At 42.9% G+C, this 20,654-nt stretch overlaps 1 protein-coding gene across 29 annotated transcripts in view; it reads right to left on the bottom strand.

The window, feature by feature from the left end:
- The window catches only part of nfixb (nuclear factor I/Xb), a 154,232-nt gene that overhangs the window by 102,025 nt on the left and 31,553 nt on the right, over nt 1-20,654 (bottom strand). For 11 of the 29 annotated variants that reach the window (XM_034893666.1, XM_034893668.1, XM_034893677.1 and 8 more), the window contains exons 1-2: nt 5,570-5,813; nt 4,547-5,078 (exon numbers count right to left, since the gene is read on the bottom strand). In XM_034893666.1, coding sequence (XP_034749557.1) covers nt 4,547-5,078; nt 5,570-5,737 — 700 coding nt within the window. In that variant the 5' untranslated portion in view covers nt 5,738-5,813. Of the gene's footprint in view, nt 1-4,546; nt 5,079-5,569; nt 5,815-5,844; nt 6,749-9,971; nt 10,070-20,654 lie in introns of those variants that run through there. The other 18 variants (XM_034893670.1, XM_034893672.1, XM_034893674.1 and 15 more) reach the window with 7 other exon arrangements.

The raw sequence follows: 20,654 nt of genomic DNA, 5'->3' as shown, positions 1-20,654 counted from the left end.
ACACACACACACACACACACACACACACACACACACACACACACACACACACACACACACCTTAGTGTCACTGATGCTGTCATGAGAGTGGCTTGCCGGCGCTCAAACGTTACTGGTCCCATTGTTTCAAATGACAACAAAGCGTAAGAAAGTTTCCGATGAAAGTGTCCGACCAGCAGAGTACTTCACACCAGATGAATGTGGCTCCCTCGGCGCCGACACTCTGTTTCTCTGTCGGCCCGGGTTACGGACCAGTGCCAGAGCGCTGGAGCCCCATTCAGTTCACGCTCAGCCAAGGAAAAGAAGGGACTCGTTTAATAATTACGATTCCGTCAATTCTCGTTCTGCTAAACACTCAACAGCAGACAGGACAACATAACCTGTGTGTGCCGGAGGATTGGTGTAATCTTATAGTACATATTCTGTTAAAACCTGCATAATGTATAGCCACCACACATATATATCTCTTAGTGTGTAAAAAACAAACAAATCCTGCTCAGTCCTGTTTAGTCTCCTCTTCATTATGTCACTGCATCTGATAACGTTACCTCCCTTTGAAGCTCAGGATATTGTGCAGAGCAGATAAGATGTGATTTATGGATTAGAGAGGCGTTAAGTGTCTCGGTGTCTCCCTGTCCATTCTCCTCTTTGTTCGTCACTATTTAAAGATATTCTCTCGGCCATTTGTAATGTCGGGACCACGCACAGACACACGCTGATGGGTAAATGAACATCTTTGGTTTGCAGTGGCACCATAGAGATACGCTGCAGTCGGGCGCACACAGACACGGTTGGCTTTAGGGCCTGGCCCAGGCCTCACTCTGGTCCCTCTCTGGTCCGTCTGTCTCCAGCGCGGAAAACAGGCATGGAGGCTGCAGTCTCCGAAAACATCTATTATAACAGCTCAAGTGATGAAAGCTGTATGGAGGCGGCTCCAGCATGACTAATGCTGAAACCGTGCGGCTTCGTCAGATCGACAAATATGGAACACAACGCTTAAAAAAACAAAAAAACATGAACAGAGCCAGAGTCTCTAGGTGGAGGAAGGCCCACAGCACCCAACTGGCAAGCTTGACTTTGGTTTCTACTGACGTGCGATCAAAGATGAGATCAGATCCCCCCCCCCCCCCCCCCCCCCCCCCCCCCCCCCCCCCCCCCCCTCTGTCTCTGCTTTGCTTCCTCCACATCCCTGAACCATTATTGTTATCATCATCAGATGCAGCGCGATGAACTGCAATGAAAAGGTAACACTTTTGGGGTTGACTCCCATGGGTCCACGACAATTATTATATCATGATCTGTGTATGTGTGTGTGCAGGTGTATGTCAACAGCCAGGTATTTGTCAAAAAGACCATTTTGCTAGTGGACCCTTGCTTTGCAGCTGCAGAGGCAGATCGGAGTGCAGCGGCTGTGCTCTGTCCCTGCTCCCACTGCCCTGCCTGGAAGGGCCCAAGTCTATAATTGGACAAAAGCAGAGACTCATAATGTACTGGAGAGAAGCAGAAACAGAGGAGGCGGTTACACGCGGTGGATCTCCTGTCCTGTCAATCATGCCGCTTGAAAGCAGAGCCCCCACCGCAGCTGGCGACAGTGACATCAGAAGGACAAGAGAGTTGAAAAACACGGCGGCGGAAAACAGTCCGGTGACACGGCTGCGGTCCAATCATCAGGCCCTGGCAACCGATAGCTTCCGCAAGACACAGACACCCTGGAATGGGGCGCTAAGAATAAAACTGTAACGTTGCCACCCCAACGGGTAGAATGGAGCCACTGTCTGCCTGTCCTTCTGTAAACTCTGGTTAACCCCAGACTGCCTCCTGGAAAACAGAGCAATTCAAGTTTTTACAAGTGGAAGTTTTTTTGTTTTTAGCTGTTTGCTAATGTTGCCTCTGTTCCATTCTAGTTGTATGTGCAAGATGCTGCACCGACTGCATGACAGGGTGCTGTGGAAAAAAAGCTGCGCACGATCACACACCTTCTCCCTCCCACAGCAGTGGATTTTATCAGCAGGTCGGCTTTTAAAGCAAGCAGTAAAGAAAAAAAAATGCCACTACTTCATTCATGATATTACACAAGCCTTTCTCCAGTTTTCACACATCCTTATAGCCAATAAATGGAATTTTGTTTGACTGGACAACATATTTGGAAGTGATTTATATAAGGATGCTCATATGTGTGCAAAAATATACAAATGTGATGTGTTACCGCACACAAATCAGCAAGATGAAGGCGATTGAGTGTTCACATGAGGGGTGAGTGGCTGCTGGATTCTGGCACGGAGTAAAAAAGAAAGGCTTTGCTCCAGAGGGGCACCAGGCTGCGCTGGGAGCTAATCTAAGCCGCGGTTCGCCACGGCACGTGGAACAGGAAGAGGCGCTCACAGAGGCCCCGCAAACTCAAGCAGAGTTACACACTGGGCTGAAAGGAGCCTGGCATGGGGTACTCTGTCACAGAGGAGCGCTGCCCCTCCCTGCCAACGAGAAGAATTAAGGTCCTGTAACTGTATGCCTGTGGTAAGGGAGCCCTTTCCTGGAGAGACCCCGGGAGACTAGTTACCGGAGGAGAAAAGGAAACACCTGACTGACTCCACCTGCAAACACCTGAATCCTGGAAACAGATAGTGTAGTCACAGTCACACATCATTTGGACTTTTTGTGGTACAGCTGGGCTTCAGTTATAAACACATGAAAATTACACAAATAAGTCACGTGTAGGTAGAGCTGGGCGACATGGAGAAAACCTAATATTACAATATTATTGAATAAATAACTCGGTATAGATATTTTGACAAATGGTGCTTTAACACAAAATATTTACACCATGAGACTTTTGAAAATGAATGATCAATAATGTGAATACAGCTAGAACAGTCTGGTAAGTTCAGAATCACTTTACTGTAATGCAGCCTTTAAAACACTTGTGTCATGTCATGATATCCACAATTTAAGACGATATCTAGCCTCATATCTAGAATCACATGACATCTGCGCACCTCCAAAAATCCTAACGCTGTTAATGATTTAAATGTGCTGCTGAGAAAGTGGATTAGCTCTGTTCTCCCATGACCACGGCAGTGACACCAGGCAGTAATTAATTGAGAATTTGATTGCTTAAACGACTTACAAAACATAATCGTATGGTTTTACACTTACAATGATGTATGCCTTTCCTTGTAATTGCAAAAGCATTAAAATTTATAATTATAGTAGTTTATGATTTAATATATTTAAATTTAGCGTTCACATTTTAGTATTGCTATTTAGGAAGACAAAAGAATCATCCTTGTTAAAATTAAGCTAAAAAAAAAAAATTCCCACTATACCATTTCACAAGTTGCCTTTAGAGAAACACCGAGGTTTGTATACAGAGCGCTAAAATATTTTTTTAACCCAGCGATCATAACTACGTGGTCACAGCAGGAACCACATGTCCCGAGTATGGAGAAATGAAATTAAAAAATATCGTATTATCAACAAGAGACAGAGCCACGCTGCCATCAACAAAAAAGTCTCAACCCCTGTATGTGTCAGCATGTGAGTGTGTCCACTTCTGCGTGTGTGCAGAGTGGCGTAAGGCCGAGTGAGGCGGCTGACGCTGCAGACACACTCTCGCTGCCTCCTAAGCTACCTGGGACTGGGCCAGCTGTCACTGTACTCTCCAGAACACCACACACACCCACCAATCTCACAATAACATACACATGGATTACAGACACACCTCCACACCCCCACACGGACACACACCCACACCCGTTTGCAGATGCTTTTGTTTACACATGGCACAGGGAAACATGCACGTTTGGATTTAGACAAATTTGCCCACAAATACTTGAACAAATGTACCAACGCAAACATATCTCTAGGTAAACACAGGTTTTAAGCCTGACTGTCAAATTCTCAGAATCTCTTAGACCAGATAGAAACATCTATCTGACACACATTTGTTTTGCAGATTATATTGCACAGACTGTCCCTTTAAATGTCAAGTTATCTTAGTCCTGAAGGGGTTTATCAAAGCCTGGCATTGGCTCAGCTGTGTACATAGTGAGGGGCGGGGTCTAATTTGTGACTTGCATGACAAGAGGGGTGTAAATCACCCGTGGTACCCCGACACGATATTATATCGACACCGATACAGTGTTTCCTGGTTTTACGATACGACTTCCATTCCCTTCAATTGAGGGGCCTGCGACCGATACGAGATAGTATCAATTACATTTATAAATCCACTGAAATATAATAAGTCTATTTCATTACTAAGCATCTCCAGACTACTCTTTTAAATAAACAGAATAAAAACTTAAAAGTGGGAATTTCAAAATAAAGGCGCATCTTAAAGATGAAAATATGTATGGATTTCTTCATTTTGCATCAATAACATTGGATTGTTGATGATATATCGATTCAATCTACAAAGATGTATGGTTACACCCCTAATAGCATCACATACTAACCTCTGTGTGTGTGTGTGTGTGTGTGTGTGTGTGTGTGTGTGTGTGTGTGTGTGTGTGTGTGTGACGTAGGCGACCACAGTAACAACACATACCTGGTGTGTGGACGAAGTAGGCCAGGTAAAGGTCCAGCTCCTTGACGGTCACTCCGATGTGGTGCGGCTGGACACACAGGCCGTGGTTGGAGCACTGGGGCGACTTGACCAGCCGCTCGCCGTCCGTGCTCTCCAGGGGGCTGCCCTTGAACAGGATGACCATGACCAGGTCCAGCCGCCACACCTTGTCGGCCTGGCGGAGGCAGTCGATGCGGCGGATCTTGCCCTTCTGGTCGGGGTTGGACAGCACGCAGCAGGGTGCCTTCTTCCCCGTGATGGTAAGCACAAAGTCCTCGCGGAACTCGGGCCGGATGTCCTTGCGGAGCTTGGCCAGCAGGCGTGAGGCCCACTTCTGCTTGATCTCCGGCTTCTCGCCCAGCAGCTCGTCCTTCACCGCGCGCTCTTCGTCCTTGGTCATCCTCTTCTCGTGCTTCTTGAAGTACTTGCGCTTGCGAGCCTGCAGGTTGAACCAGGTGTAGGAGAAGGCACGGACATGGGGGAGGAGGGCCTCAATGAAGGGATGAAATTCATCCTGACGACAGAGAGAGAAGGTGTTAGGAGTCTGGACAGAAAGGGCTCGCCGTTTGAAAGAGAGCATGCAAATCTTTAAAGAAATGAATGAAAAAAGCTGGTCAACAAATTAGACAATTTTAAATGAAAAAGAGGCAGTTGGGTAAAAAAGTAACAAAATATGATAACAGTGATTATATTGTTAAAATTTAAATTATTGTAACTAGAGGGAATTTAAAATCTAATTACAGTTTACCAAAATATGTATTCAAATAAATATTTACCAATCACATAAAATATAAACAAACATGCAGCAATAAACCAGAAAATTCATCTTAACTGTAAAATGCAAAGGTATAATGCAAAGCCTCCTTTTCATAAACAAACAGCAAAAACAAGACAACAGATATAAAAGACATGAATAGTAATCCAACAGCAGCTGAAAAGCTGAGCCAAGTCGCGCTCCCAGCTTTCTGATGTGAAAAGAAAAGTTATTCTGCTGTACCATAATACCTTCACTACATATCTCTGGGCGACAAAGCCCAGATCTCGCCACAGCGTTCCTGTGCCAGGGTTGCCACACACCGGTCGCTCACCACCGCCAAGCTTTGACGCCACAAGACCACTGTTGAAATGTGCAGCTAAAAGATCAGCCATACCATTCCCTATCTCTGCTACCATGCAAGGGAGCTCCAACCAGACTCACATTTCCACAACAAACTGAAAGCAGACAGAAATCACCACAGAAAACCACACTGCTAGAGGAAGACAGACGGCCTGGTAGTTACCATTTTGCACTCTCATCATAAATTTGGCACAGCGTTTAAAGTGAAAAAAAAAAAATCTCCTGCACCAGTTTTTTTTTTTCCTCCCGCGCTCCAAAATGTAAAGCAAGCACTAGTTTGGCAGGGTGTAGAGAATTAGTAGATGGGGGGCGGGGGGGGGTTTAAAAAAAAATTAGAATTTAGGAGAATATGCTGCTCACTAAAAACAGTGAGCCAAAGTTTAAAAATCAAAACCCCAAAATTTTAGGAAGGAGAAAATTTACTAGAGCCAGACCACGGCCAGCAAGTCATAACACAAACGCCAAAAATGACAAAAAGACGGATTAAAAACTTGTAGCAACAAAAATTGCCAAGTAAAAATAGAAATGTTAACAGTATTGCACCGTTAGAAAAACTTAAAATAATACAGTCCTTTGTGCTTTCCAAAAAAAAAAAGAAGAAAAAAAAAGAAAATGTAAAAAAAAATGAACCTTGAAGAAAACAAAAAAAAAAGAAAACAAAAATCCTTGGCAAAGAAGTGTAAGTGGTGGTGGTGTCTGTTCTGATCCCTGGGCCAGGCGCAAGACACACACACACACACACACACACACACACACACACACACAGATGGGGGGGGGCCAGGGAGAGGAGAGCACAGAATAGAGAAAAAAAGAAATAGAGAGCCGAATCAATGTTGGACGAGCGCATACGACCGCTGGCAAAGCTGAGTGCTGCTTCTTTTTTCCCCTTTTCTCTCCAACTCTCTCTCTTCCACTCTCTGTTTCTCGCTAGCCGTCTCTCGTCCTCTCCGCGTTGTTTCCCTAACCATTGCTTGAGCCTTTGCCAGCGCGAGTAGGGCCCACCTATTTGGCAACAAGACGCCTGTAGCCCAGCCAATGCGTTAGCTTCAAGAGCTGAAAGGGAGGGAAGAGAGAAAGAGGGGAGGGTGGGGAGGGGGGTCTAGTGGCAATGAGAGGGAGAGCGCGCAGGAGAGAGAGAGAGAGAGACAGAGCAGGTGGGAGTGTAAGAGAGCGCGCAGCCTTGTCCAACGCTGCACAATTTGCCAAATCGACAAGTTCCACTCTGACACGGAGGCAAAGTTCAAGGGAGCAAGTCTTCTCCCGCACCAATCGCCGCAGCCCTCAGCCTGCCTCCATCTTTGCTATGTCCGCCATCACCTCGTCTCCCTCACCCCCCCTCCACACTCCCGCCCTCCTCTGCGCTCCTCTGTCTCTCTCTACCCCTCGCTCTGCTTGCATAATGCCACCTTGGCAGAGGATGGCAAAGCGAGGACACAGCTTCAGAATCCCTCCAGACCCCACCACCGGCAGCTGCTCATGGGTTTACCACAGCAAACAAAGAGGGAGAAACAAACCCAGGCAGCCACACTCCTCTGACTACACACACACACACATACATACACAAATCAATGATGGGATGATTTAGCGGCAGAATCCTGAAATGGTTACAGAATTTCAAAGGGAAGGTGGCGGGCAGACAGTCAGACAGTCAGACAGTCAGACAGTCAGACAGGCAGGCAGGCGGGGGAAAGTGAATTTGCCTCAGCTGTATGGAGCAGCACTGAAAGCAGCAGATAAATGGTCAGCTGGAGTGTTAAGTGTAACGTCTCCAACGAAACTCCCCAAATCCCAAATTTGCTCTGCGCCTTCCTCCTGAACTCCCGGGAGGATTTGGCGTTGGGTCTGTGAGTGGCGACGGCTGCCATGTTGCCTCATCGCGATAGCACGTCATTCAGGGTTGCACCTGCTCCGCAGACAGCGAGTCTGAAGGCTGCGCAAACACAGACTCTGGGACCTGAAGATTGTGACTCCGAACAAAAAGAGGACAATTTCGCCATTACAGAAATTATATGCGAGTTCATGTTAGGGCTGGACAATTCATCCCAATTTTATCAAAAACGCAATATTGACTAGAGCAATATCCAAATCAAAATGGGGGAAATACTTGTTAGAGGCTAAATTTGTGTCAAACCATTCTGAATGAAGCGCTGTGGAGCTGCAGGGACGTGCCGGCCTACGGACCCTTCCTACAGACTAAAGAAAATATCTGTTTGGTACAGACCCTCGCTTTAAAAATCACACCATGATCATTTACATTTTTCAATGAAAATGAGACCAGCGATACAAAAATGATCACTCCCTCCAATGCAGCCCTAGTTCATGTGCTCTGCCAATGCTAGAAGCCAATCCTAGAAACCAAGGCAACAATCCCAAGCATCATCACCTAGGACACCTAGGAGCGTGTGCACAGCTGAAACCATGAGTCAGAATCAGAAAAGGGCTCATCGCCACAGGGAGTCACACCTACGTGGAATTCCCCTTGGTCAATGGTGCGAACATACACAAACACATTAAACATTAATACAATTTATTTAAAAATGTAAACAAATAATAGTCACTTAATCCATTAGTCAATATACAGAAAATGAACCTGCAACTATTTGGATTATCGACTAAGCCTTAGGTGTTTTTAAGTAAAAATACCAACAACGCAGATGTGATGCTTCCCTTTGCCATCTATGATACCAGGGCTGTACTGAATGAATTTTTTTTTTACATTCAAGGCTCTGAGGTTTTAAGAAATTAATTACATTCTTTTTTATATATATCTAATTATCAAAACTCATTGTGTTAATACCCCAATATTGACATTGAGGCATTTTGTCAAATATCGTGATATTTGATTTTTCCCATATTGCCCAGCTCTAGATTGGATCGCACAAGTTGGAAACAATACGCAGCCACTGCATAATTCGACAAATAGCAAATTATTGATAATATTATTGTAGCCTTCTCTTTATCTGCAACTGCGCAGAAACACTGGATTTGAACAGAATGAATAGAAATGCAACAAAAATGTGTCTACTTAAAGGTTAACGTTATGAATGAAGCTGTGAAATATCCAGTACAGCCCTATATGATACTAAACTGAGTATTTTCAGTTTTGGACTCGAGGTCAGACCAAAAAATTCAAATACGTCACCTTGGGCTCTGGAAAATCAAAAGTCGTTTTCCACAACTGTCTGGCAATTTAAAGACAAAATGATTAATCACAACAGTAATCGCCAGATTAACCGACAATGGAAATTATTGTTATCTCCAGCTGTAAAGTCAATATTTGAGCCGTGTTAACAAATTGGAATTCATAAATGTCTCTCCCTGTTTAAAGAAAATGACTCGGTGCAGTCGCATTGCTCAAAAAAGGCCAGATTCTGCCAGCTCATAACAGAAGTGTTAATCTCTGAATAATGCCAGAGGTTGTTGGCGTTCTCATTTAACCAGAGCAACATTGCATTATGCAAACAAAAGGTAGAGGCACTCAAACCCAATACCAACACCATTCTCTCACTGATAAACATCAGGACCTCCGCTCGCATCGCACACAGCTTCATCTCCCAGCCATCAGCCCACTGAAACAAAGACTCTCACTCATCATCTGTTAGCACAATGGAGGACAACACACCTCCACATTCATCCTGCTCGCCTTGTGTGCCATTGACCATGGTTAGATAAAGCAACAAAGGAAGCCAAAGGATTCACACATATCAATGTGTGTGTGTGTGTGTGTGTGTGTGTGTGTGTGTGTGTGTGTGTGTGTGTGTGTGTGTGTGTGTGTGTGTGTGTGAGACGGAGAGAAATATGGCATCCGAGTGAAAAACATTTTCTGTTCCCATCACCACCTGCAATTTGAAAAAAATCCTGAAACTTAACTGGCACTTGAATGTGCTTCCTGTGAGTCTGCTTTTCAGTAAAAATTAAGTCTCTCTGGGTGACCCTGCCAAGATGCAAATAAAACACCATTCAAATGTCACTGGAATTTGACTACCGGGGGGGTTAAGTCATTTTACTTAGCTATACTATTTGCCTTCCATGGGCTGAAAAAGGAATACAACCAGGAATAGCTGTTATGCAGATTCTTTCCAACTGCCAAATCTGGTGGGAGAAAACCCGTCATTCAAAGTCTCCTCGCTGGGTGAGCTCTACCGTTAGCTGTGCATGTCTCCGCTATCAGCTACGCCACACGAGGCCTGTATAATGCTCCGTATTGAAATTTACCTACGCCTATTTTATTTAGGTTATCGAAACGACATAAACCCATTATGGAAGGTGTGTCTCGGTTAATCTCCTTACCTGAAAATTAAATTAAGGCCAAAGGCGCGTGGCCTTTGGCTTAAATTCGGGTTTATTATTAATTAGCAGTCGAAGCTGCAGTCGGTGTTTTCTTCGTGATATTATTACAGCAATGAAAGAGGCGCGAATATCAGTTCCCATTTCCGGTGTTTTGTCTCTTCACCTTAAAGGTCCACAAAAACTTATAATTAACTTCAGTGACCAAGGCTTCACGTGATGCATTCTGGGTCACATTTCAGGCCTAAAAATGAAAGAAAATGACCAACTATTCCTGTGTGAGTTTCTCTAATTGACCGATATGATATTATTTCTCACCAACATGTTTCTTTGGCTAATTCCCTCAAATATCCAGTCTCCGTTAATACGTCGAAACCCTCAGCCAAAACACTTACCAATGCGCCATCACTTCTTTTCCTCCCTGTCTTTCTCTTCTCATAGGACACTTTAAATATGAATACTTAAAAAAAATAGTGTTGCCCTAAAACATCATCGACACAGTCTGCCAGCCAGGAATAATATGGAAATGAAAAAAGCTGGAAAAAAAAGACGGGCTGGCATTCCCGCGACACATTTGTGCTACAACGTTACGAAAACCCGACGTCAATCAACACGGGGAGAGGAGACCTAACACACATGGAAATATGGATGTGAACATTTTGTCTGTGTCGAGTATATGAATGAATGATTTTTCCATTGAGGCCCTGAATGAGCCAGATTATGGCAGCTGCTGATGAAAATATGAAATAAAGGCTGGACCTTTACATTGTCTTCTTTAAGTCAGATTTGTTTTCGTACCCAAAAAAAAGAAAGAAAAATCAAGTTGTGTGCCTATTTAAAATGAATAAACCTAAATATACATAAATGGGCCTAAATGTGTGCAGTTATGATATTTAGCTAATTATTGATATTCAAGCCCAATTCCCTTTTTCAATATCAAATGTTGCTGCGGCTGAATTTCAACAGTCTATGACAAGATAAAAGAAATGATTTTACAGTCCTTTATGTTTTAATTCTCCGCACGTCTGACCGAGCCTGTGGAGTTGGCTGCCAACTTCAGATTAACTCTTTCAGTGAGGAGAGAAAAGGCTCTTTACTCTCAACAATCCCCTAGTTACATTCATTAGTGTGCCTGTACAAGCCTCTGCATTTCGACAGACAAGGGTCTATCGTTTAAAATATTTACAATTTGGTTGTTGTTTTTTCTTTGTACGAATAGCCTTAAAATTATCCCATTTCATTGTTTGCTATTATTAAAGGTTCAATCATTTTCACAGGTTTAATCAAATAAAAATCTAAATCCGATCTAGAAACAATATTCTAATTGAATTTACAGGACTAATAATGTTAATTAGAATTAGATATCTATATAGGTATCTATCTTTCCAGTCACTTCAGTATGGAACCCTCCTGCAGGTCCATGTGACTCTCAATACACTCATCCTATTTTTTACATGTTTTCATATGTGTTGCTTGAAAATACTAGACTAGATGAATATATATGAAGCCTTAATAAACCCGCAGGAGACCGCCCTGCTTGCTTACAAAATAAACATCGCTACATAAATGCAAACATTAAATTAGTGCAATAAAAAATGTACGAGATTAAAAGGACAGCGCAGTCTGAAGTATCTGTTTGGTTTTCATTCAGGAAACCTTGTCTGACAAATGTAAGAAACAATGGAAGGGTGAGCTTTGCTCTAAAGTCCAAATCCTAGCCCAAAAAATCATGACTCTGGCACAGTAAAAAATAATTTGTTATGATAAATCCTTTGCTTTAATGTTTTTTTCCAACCAACATTGAAATGTTTCATTTAAGTAAATTCAACCGTTTTGAATGCAGAGAATAGGATTTTTCTAATATGATTACATACACAATTACCATGTCTTTAGCTTAAGAAAAGTTCAACAAACTGAGCCAGTGATAAAAGTCCCTTCCTCTTTCTGACCCATAATGCCCAGCAGTAGGCCTCGCGGCCCTGCTTTGTCCTGCTCTGCCCCGTGGTAGCTGCCCTCGCCAAGGCTGCGCTGCGTCTCACTGGACCAATTAAACTGTGGTCTGCATGACCCCGGGGCCTCGCAGCCGCCTGGCCCTTCATTAGCGCAGCCCTGTGCTGGTGCAGGGCCGGGCTCTGTCCTCTCCTGCCCAGGCGAGTGTCCCTGACCCTGGAGGGGTCGTAGCCTGGCCCCGGCTCCCTCTGACCCCGGCTCGGTCCGCTGTCAGAGAGCCAGAGCAGGCAGGGAGGTTGCGGAGGAGACGGGGTTAGGAGAGACAAAGAGAAGCTGCGGACAGATTCAATTACACGCTTAAGAGGGAAAAGAAAAGAAGCTAGAGGCTCGTGTAGGAGTCATTTGTGCATGACATTTAATGAGTAAAATCTAGTTCTTTTTTAAGATTATTTTATTGCCTTCAATTGACAAGCAGTGGTGGAAGAAGTATTCAGATCCTTTACTTAAGTAAAAGTACTAATACCACACTGTTAACAAATAATCTGTTACAAGTAAACATCCTGCATTAAAAATATTACTTAAGTAAAAGTACTTAAAAGAAAAGTATACACATTTAAGAAACTGGAAACGATCAAAACAGTTCAGGCCAATCGGCCAATAATTTCAACCGTATTTGTTGGCTGGTATATTGTTGTATAGTTTATCATAAAACATTGTATTTTATGAACTACATGGGTTTAGTGTGGAAAAATCTTAATATGTAAAGTAGCTAAAGCTGATAATGTAGTGGAGTAAAAAGTAGAATATTTCTCTCTGAAATGTAGTGGAGTAGAAGTAGAAAGTGGCACGAAGAGAAAAGACTCAAGTGAAGGACAAGTACCTCAAATTTGTACTTAAGTACAGTATTTTAGTACATGTACTTAGTTATATTCTACCACTGTTGACAGGACAGCTTGAAGACAGGAAAGAGGAGAGAGACGGGGGACGACTTGGACTTGAACCCGGGCCGCTTCTCCTACATGGGGCGCATACGCTACAGGACGAGTCCCAATGAGTGAAATCTTCCAAACAATGTATTTGGATTCTTCCAGGTGTAAAAACCTTTTATTCAAAACTGGTCTCAAAAGTCAAGTTTCTACCTTATGAAATAGCCATTCCGAGGTTTATATATCACAAGTGGCAGGTGTGTTCTCTGGTTTCCTCTGAAACTAACCAAAGTGTTTCCTGATGCCATGGAAAGCATGTCTTCTCTAGCTCGTGGTGGTTTGATTCCGTAATCAGAACATGCTACAGTGCCTGAAGCATGACCATCCATTGTTATTACACACAGTAATCATTCCTGGTAATAATTAGACATGGTTTAAAGGAAGAGACACAGGATTACATTTTAAAGACGGGGGAGGGGGGGGAGAACCTCAGAAGGGCCCACACTCTTTGTCGCTGTGGGGAGTAAGTGATGCGTAAACATCCACGGAGCTCAGCGCCCTGCGTTGGTTGTACTTCTCTGAGTTTACAAACCAGCACGTTACTATGTGTGAAAAATCTGCAAGCAATTTGCGGTGGCCGCGCGCTAACGTGCCCAGGGTGAGCCGTGTGTGGGGGGAGAGAGAGAGGAGGGGGGGGGGACCAGCTGAGGAAGAGGCACGCACGGCACATTCCAGTCCCACAAAGGGCCTCCACTGCCTGGCTGCACAGCAAAACCAACAAGGCCCTTCTGACCTCTGGCTCTCGAGCTCCTGGATATCCCCCTGAAACTACCAACATATTGATTTGTTTTTTAACATGGAGGACTGGTTCCATCAATACAGATTACTTCCGCACTTCAAATCACTTTAGCTAAAAAGAAGATCTTCCAGAAGATGAAGACCTATGTGTCTGGTTGTAGTTTTGCTTATTTGAAGCTAATGTACTTGTACTTGATTCTTGGTTTGGACTTTGTACTTTGATGGGTGATTACACTTATTGGAGGTTGAATTGGATAAAAACTTCAGCTAAATGAAATGTAATGTAACGTAATGCAAATCAAGCTGCGCAACGCAGACATGAACTCACATGACAACACTGAGGGTTTTGTGTGCTGAAAAGAAAAAAGACAAAAAGAAACGTGTCATCTATAACTCCTCCAACAGCAACGAGAAACCAAATCCCTTGAGGCTATTTTGTTTTTGTGATAGAGATTTTAATAAACTATCTGTTCCTGCTTGAGGAGGTATAAGACATGTTGGGGCGCGCAGCTCTTCTTGCATGCAGATGACAGTATTGATGAACGGGGAGGGAGGCGTGGAGGAACACACTTACATATAATCCACACAAACCTAACGCAGCACGTGGTAAGTCGGGCTGCTTATTGACATGGATCTCAATATTGCTGATGTCACGCCTGTGCATTCCCTGTGAAATCAAGGCTCACCTGTGTGTAGCTGCATGCATCACAACACACATTACCTGCTTTTGCACACATGCATGCACACACAAACACACAGTCTCAACCCCCGGCCCGCCTGCCACTGTCTAGAAAGAATGTGCTGTTGAAGAAAGGAACCGCCTTGGGTCTCACTAACGCATGTGCGTGTGTATGTGCGTGTGTGTGTGTGTGCACGCGCGTGTGCGCACTGGAGTAACCGGCCATGCCCAGGCAGGCCGACTAAGCACAACACAGCCGCCATGACTGAGTGTTTTCTCACTGTGCCAGCCAACACTGCCGCTGCTCACACTGCTGCCAGTGCAGACTGAGACGGTAGTAACGGGGATACTACTGACTGGACTAAGATGTTGTGTCCTTATCTCTTTAAAGGTCCCATATCATGCTCATTTACAGGTTTGTATGTGTATTTGGGGATTCTAGTTGAACATGTCTACATGCTGTTTACTGTTCAGAAAACACATTATTTTTCACATCTTGTCTGTACGAATATACATGTATTTACCCGCTGTCTGAAACGCTCCGTTTTACCGCCCATCTCTTTAAGGCCTTCCTGTAAAAATAACATGTCTGCTCTGATTGGTCAGGGTTTCTGGGATTCATTATCTGTACGCCCCGAGGTAAAACACGTTCAGCCTTTCTGCTAATTTTTCCCAGTGGCCACGGGCCATATTGGGACAAAAAATCCCCCTGCTACCCAGAAAGGACTTTCCCCATATGCCACCATTGTTTAAGAACTGGACTGTAAAACTGTTGCCAGGACATCTCCAACTGCAAACCAAGTCAGTTATCACTTTTTCTATTCTGAATTTTCAATCCATGGATTTCTTATATTTGAAAAACTTCCCTCGAGCCGATAAGAGCAATTTAAAAACTTTTGACGTCACCACAATGCAAAATCCCCCTGGCCGAGCGGGAACTTGCAGGCAGGGCCAGTGGGAGAAACCAATTCAGCAGGCCGCATTTCACAGAAGTAAACCCAACTTTTTTGGTGTATGTGCCAGGCAAGCAACTCCATTGAACTGAATAGATGCGATTTTGAGACCCGGTATTGGAGTAATATATTGTAGCCATGATCAGCACTCTCGGAGTCTCTGCACCGTCATTGCAGCCGGGGAATGATTGTAACAGCAGTGTCGCAGCACTTTCTACCTATATTTTCTGAGTACGGACTGTGTGCATTGCTCTGTGGATTGAGCATTTTTATACTTTTCAAATATATAGCACCTCCACCTGCTTTATATTTTTTTTAAAAGGGACCTTTAATATTACAATTTAAACTCACCCGGTGAAAAAATACCCCAGGTGATTTTAACAATTAAATCTACCAAGATCCAAATCATGAGCCTGCCAGAGTGGCTGGTTGAGGAGACAAACTTACAAACCACAGCCAGCTTTTAGCAGCATTTGTCTGGTGGCAGGTGTTAATTTTCTACCCTGGTAAAAAGCAGCTCTGTAATCGGTAAACACGATGCGCCTGGCCTGCAACAAAGAAATACATTTAGCAAATTCATTCTCTTTGATCCGGCATTCCTATTTTGGTTTTGACAGAAGGTGATTTATTTTTCATGAACCCATCAAAAATATTTAAGGGGGATATCATATCATTATAACAGCATACAAGCAGCCAGTGCCTATAGCCTTCTCTGTGTGCCACTTTATTTTTGTTGCAGACAGTCTGATACGTTGTTGACACACATCACAGAGAATTACAAGTAAGTTGATTCATCAATAGGCTCAAAGCAGAAGGATGTTACGCCATAACCCCTCTAATGAAAAGATCCTTTTGCATTTGGAATTAGAATTTCAACACAGCATGAAATAAAAGCATCGTCAGGTTCATGTGTTAACTTGCTGCCTAACAAAGCTGTAGGGCTTTGCTGCTCTTTTCAAAGAGACAAGTGTGAAATGCCTAAGTCAGCCTTTCACACACTGCTGGAAGAAGAAAAGTGAGCCGAAACAACACGATTGTGTTTTCAGACCCGAGACAAGCAGTGCGCTCCAGCAGAACGCTGCTGTTTGTCACCCCATTTGAACATAAACCAGTGTCGTTGCACCAAAAAGAGGTTCGAAACGTCCTCCAGATTGTCTGACACCTACACCCTAATCCATACTCTAGGGCCACAGCTAACGGTTATTTTCTTCGTCGATCAATCTGCCGATTATTTTCTCAATTAATCAATTGGTTGTTTGGGGTGTAAAATGTCAGAAAATGGTGAAATAAATAATATCACAATATTTTTGACCAAATACCTTGATATTGATGTCTGGTAAGTTCAGAAAAATGACATCACTTTACTGTAATACAGCCTTTAAAACCAGGAAAAGACACCACTTATGCCACATTAAAATATAACGATATTCAAAATCTAAGATGATATCTAGTCTCACATCACAATATCCATATAATATTGATGTATTGCCCAGCTCTAATTCCCATGTAAATTATTTTTTTCAAAACAAAATGACTCAAACGATTAATCACTTGCCGAAATAGTTTGCGATTAAATTAATAGTTGAGAATTAATTGATTAATTATTGCAGCTCAATTCTTATTGGTACTGCTTACAATGTTGGGAAAATTCACGCTTTTTCCTACAGTTTGAGCTTTGTGTAGATTATGAGTAATGTTGCTTTGTCTCCACCCTGCACTCAGGTGCATGACATAAAGAGATGAAATGTGCATTCTTAATACTCCCTAAAGCTTTTAGATGCTGTCAGACTATATGTCCGTGTACAGCGTGATCATAAATTACAATACATTATCTTTAAGAAGTTCAGGAACCCTATGAATTGCGTACCCTTCAAGTTTTTTGTTTCTAAAAAGTCCTAATTTTGCCACTGTTGTTGTCCATCGCTCTAACATTACTTGGTTGAACTAATGTCACTTAGCCGTGCTAACGTCACTAAGCCGTGCTAACGTCACTCAGCCATGCTAATGTTACTCAGCCTTGCTAACGTTACTCAGACATGCTAATGTTACTCAGCCGTGCTAACGTCATTCAGCCGTGCTAACGTCACTCAGCCGTGCTAACGTCACTCATCCATGCTAATGTTACTCAGCCTTGCTAACGTTACTCAGCCATGCTAATGTTACTCAGCCTTGCTAACGTTACTCAGCCATGCTCATGTTACTCAACCTTGCTAACGTTACTCAGCCATGCTCATGTTACTCAACCTTGCTAACGTTACTCAACCGTGCTAACGTTACTCAGCCGTGACATGTCAATTCAAGCATGCAGCGGAGCAAAGACTGGTTCAAAGCAATGATTAAAACACTGGATTCAAACACTGAAGGAGGCTGACAGCAGAGCCTCATCTCGACAACCTAACTTCTTCCAACTATGATGTTTTGAAAGGAAAACAACGTTAAAGTTGTTTGTATGTGCATTTATTTGATTTAAGTTTCTTTTACTGCTTTCCACAATAAAAATAGTTTAGATTATGTACCTGTTTCATGATTCTCCTTCATATAACATTATGGTATAATGTTAGTAATCAATTTTAGTGAACATGATGATATTTAAAAAAAAAAAGGTATATTCTATGACAGTAGAATAAGCCATTATAAACTTACATAAAGGCCCATTCATGTAAAAGAAAGAAAATACCGTGATATACCGTTAAACCGCCAGAATCTTAAAAAAATACTGTGATACAACTTTTTTGTTATACCGCCCAGCACTAAGGTGACTTGCAGTATGTAGCTGGGGCACTCTTGTCATGTCTCTGATGTTATTAGCAGTTTCAACAAACTGTGATTTTATTAAGTCAAATTATCCAATATTTGGTGCCCTGTTAGAACGTGCGAGCATTTGCCGAGGCTTAGTCCTCGATGTAGCGGCCGTGGGTTTGGATCCGACCTGCAGCCCTTTGCTGCATGTCATTCCCCTTCTCTCTTTCAAGTCTAAGCTGTTTTAGCAACAATAAAAGGGATAAAAATACCGCACACAAATAAAATCTTTAAAATTATCCAATATTTCACAAAATAACAGTGGTTGGAGACCTTTTTATGTCCAAAATTGTGTTTTTTTTCTTCACCTTTCTTCTTCCATTAATCATCTTGCACATGTATCTGGTGTCCCTGTCCACTTTGGTCCAGCTACAACAATAAAATGCTGCCAACTGATTAGTTGATGCATCACTATTAACAATCAAATAATGTGATATATATTATAATATTTCATTCACATTTGCTGAGAAACATTTGTTTATTTTTAATTCATTCCAATTGTAACTGCAGGCATTTGGAAATATTATTAATGTCGGGTGGAAATCTTGTGATAGGTACTGGAACTAAATTTGCCTTGTGAAGAGCATGAGGTTGAGCGTCATTTAGCAAAAAGTAAAATCTGAATTTTTCATTAAAATCATACATAATTTATCTAAAATCTCTCTAAAATATTTTGAGAAAGCAACCCTATTCAATATCATTGCACTATCGAATAAGGTATTTGGTAAATATCAACATTGTGAGATTTGATTTTCTTCATATTGTCCAGCCCCAGTCTGTGGTTGTTATGACTATGGGTGGCCAGCGATGTACGGAGCGCCAAGACCACAGCACCACCACAGCCGGCATAAGGGGAGAACAACACTGTTGTGGCTCTGAGACACACGCACACACACGCACACACACACACAGAGGGAGAAAGCCCACTGCCTGCTGTATTTGTAAATGTGCCATGTACAGATTGTAAAGTGCTGAAGACCACATCTGAATCATCATCCTGAAGATAAACCAGCAGCGCCGTTAACCTTCCCCGCATGCTTGGGGATAAAAGGTGGAGACCAAACGCAGACAGGTCAGAAACTTCCCTCCAAACTGGCTAATGCGCTGATTGCAGTTACACAATCTAAACTCTGAGACATATGTGGAGACACAACCACAGAGCTGAGCAGAGCAGGCCAAGACAGAAAAACTCCCTTCTGCATAAAGGCTCCAGGAAAGTAAAGCCCACTGCTAATGCAGTGTTGAACGCTTTGCAATCAGACAAATAAAGGGGCAATCTAGCACACAATCAAACTAGAGATTTAGCCTGCTCTCCTGCCAACAGCTAGGGACCTCCTCTTTCTGAACAAGGGATGCTCTATTGACTATACCACCCCCCTCTCTCTTTCTGTCTCTCTCTCCAGTCTTCCCTCTCTGCCAGTCTGAAAGGCGTGATGCCAACCTTTTCCACCATTGGGCATGTTGCCCTGCCCTTTATGCAAATGCATTGCCGCAATCCCTAACTCACAACCCCCACTGTCTCACCCTCCACGTCTGTGCACAACCCCCTTACAGCCTCCTGTCTATATCCTTTTTTATCTTTATACGTTTCCATTTAAATTAGCCAAGTAACTGAGCTTAAGCCCTCGCCACAAGTAATGAATTGAACCCTGACGATCCGTGGTCCTGCCTGTATGGTTCTTGAATGAAGCTAAAAAAGCTCAGCGCAGGTTCAGCCTGTAGGCCTGTACTTTGTTTGGTGCCCTCCGTGGGCAAAAAGCACTAACCATGGGCGAATATTTGACAGAGGTGTGGTTGTATGTGTCTGTACGAGCCCTGATAAAGAAGGACATCTCCTGGCATAAATAATAGAATAAAGACAAAGAACAGCAAGGGAAGCCAGGGAAGAGGGGATAGAAAAGTATAAAGAATAAAGGGAGAACTTCATGCAATTAGTCACTGCTTTTTGGATTACATTTAAATTCTTCAAAACATGTTTAGAGACATATTTAATGATGGATGCTCCACCTACCAGGGTCACATAATAGCAGAATTTGTACAGGAAAAATATTACAAAGTGGGTTCAAAACCAGATTAATGGAGTTTTAGGGCCAGTGGAAGTGCTGTGTTTAGGCATAATGAGGGGTTAATGAACTTTGTGCAGGCATAAATGGCAAAGAAGGGGTTACTAATGTGACGGAAAAGAAAGTCAATCATGGCTGCCACTGACAGGCGGGTTTCACAAGTTGGCACCAGGGCTGAATAAACAGGAGAGGTTCATAAATTAGAAGTAAATAGAAAAAGACGAGTGAACAAAGACAGAGAATTTTAAGAACTTGCGACGGAACACTTAAACTACCGGTCAAATGTTTGGGGTCACTTAGAAATTTTCTTTTAACTCCATTATGTACAGAATACCAGCTGATTTAAGCGGGTCAGCAGTTTTCAGATTACATTATGTGCTTCATAATTGCAAAAGCGTTCTCCAGTGTTTTTCTAGTTATTTTCTAAAAATGATATCAGATTAGTGAACAGAATGTGCCTTTGGAACATTGGAGGAATGGTTGCTGATAATGACAATGTAGTTATTGTTTTAAAGATC

The sequence above is a fragment of the Etheostoma cragini genome, chromosome 15 (genome assembly GCF_013103735.1).
Source record: "Etheostoma cragini isolate CJK2018 chromosome 15, CSU_Ecrag_1.0, whole genome shotgun sequence".
NCBI lineage: Eukaryota > Metazoa > Chordata > Actinopteri > Perciformes > Percidae > Etheostoma > Etheostoma cragini.
This window is presented reverse-complemented; position numbering and strand designations above follow the sequence as displayed.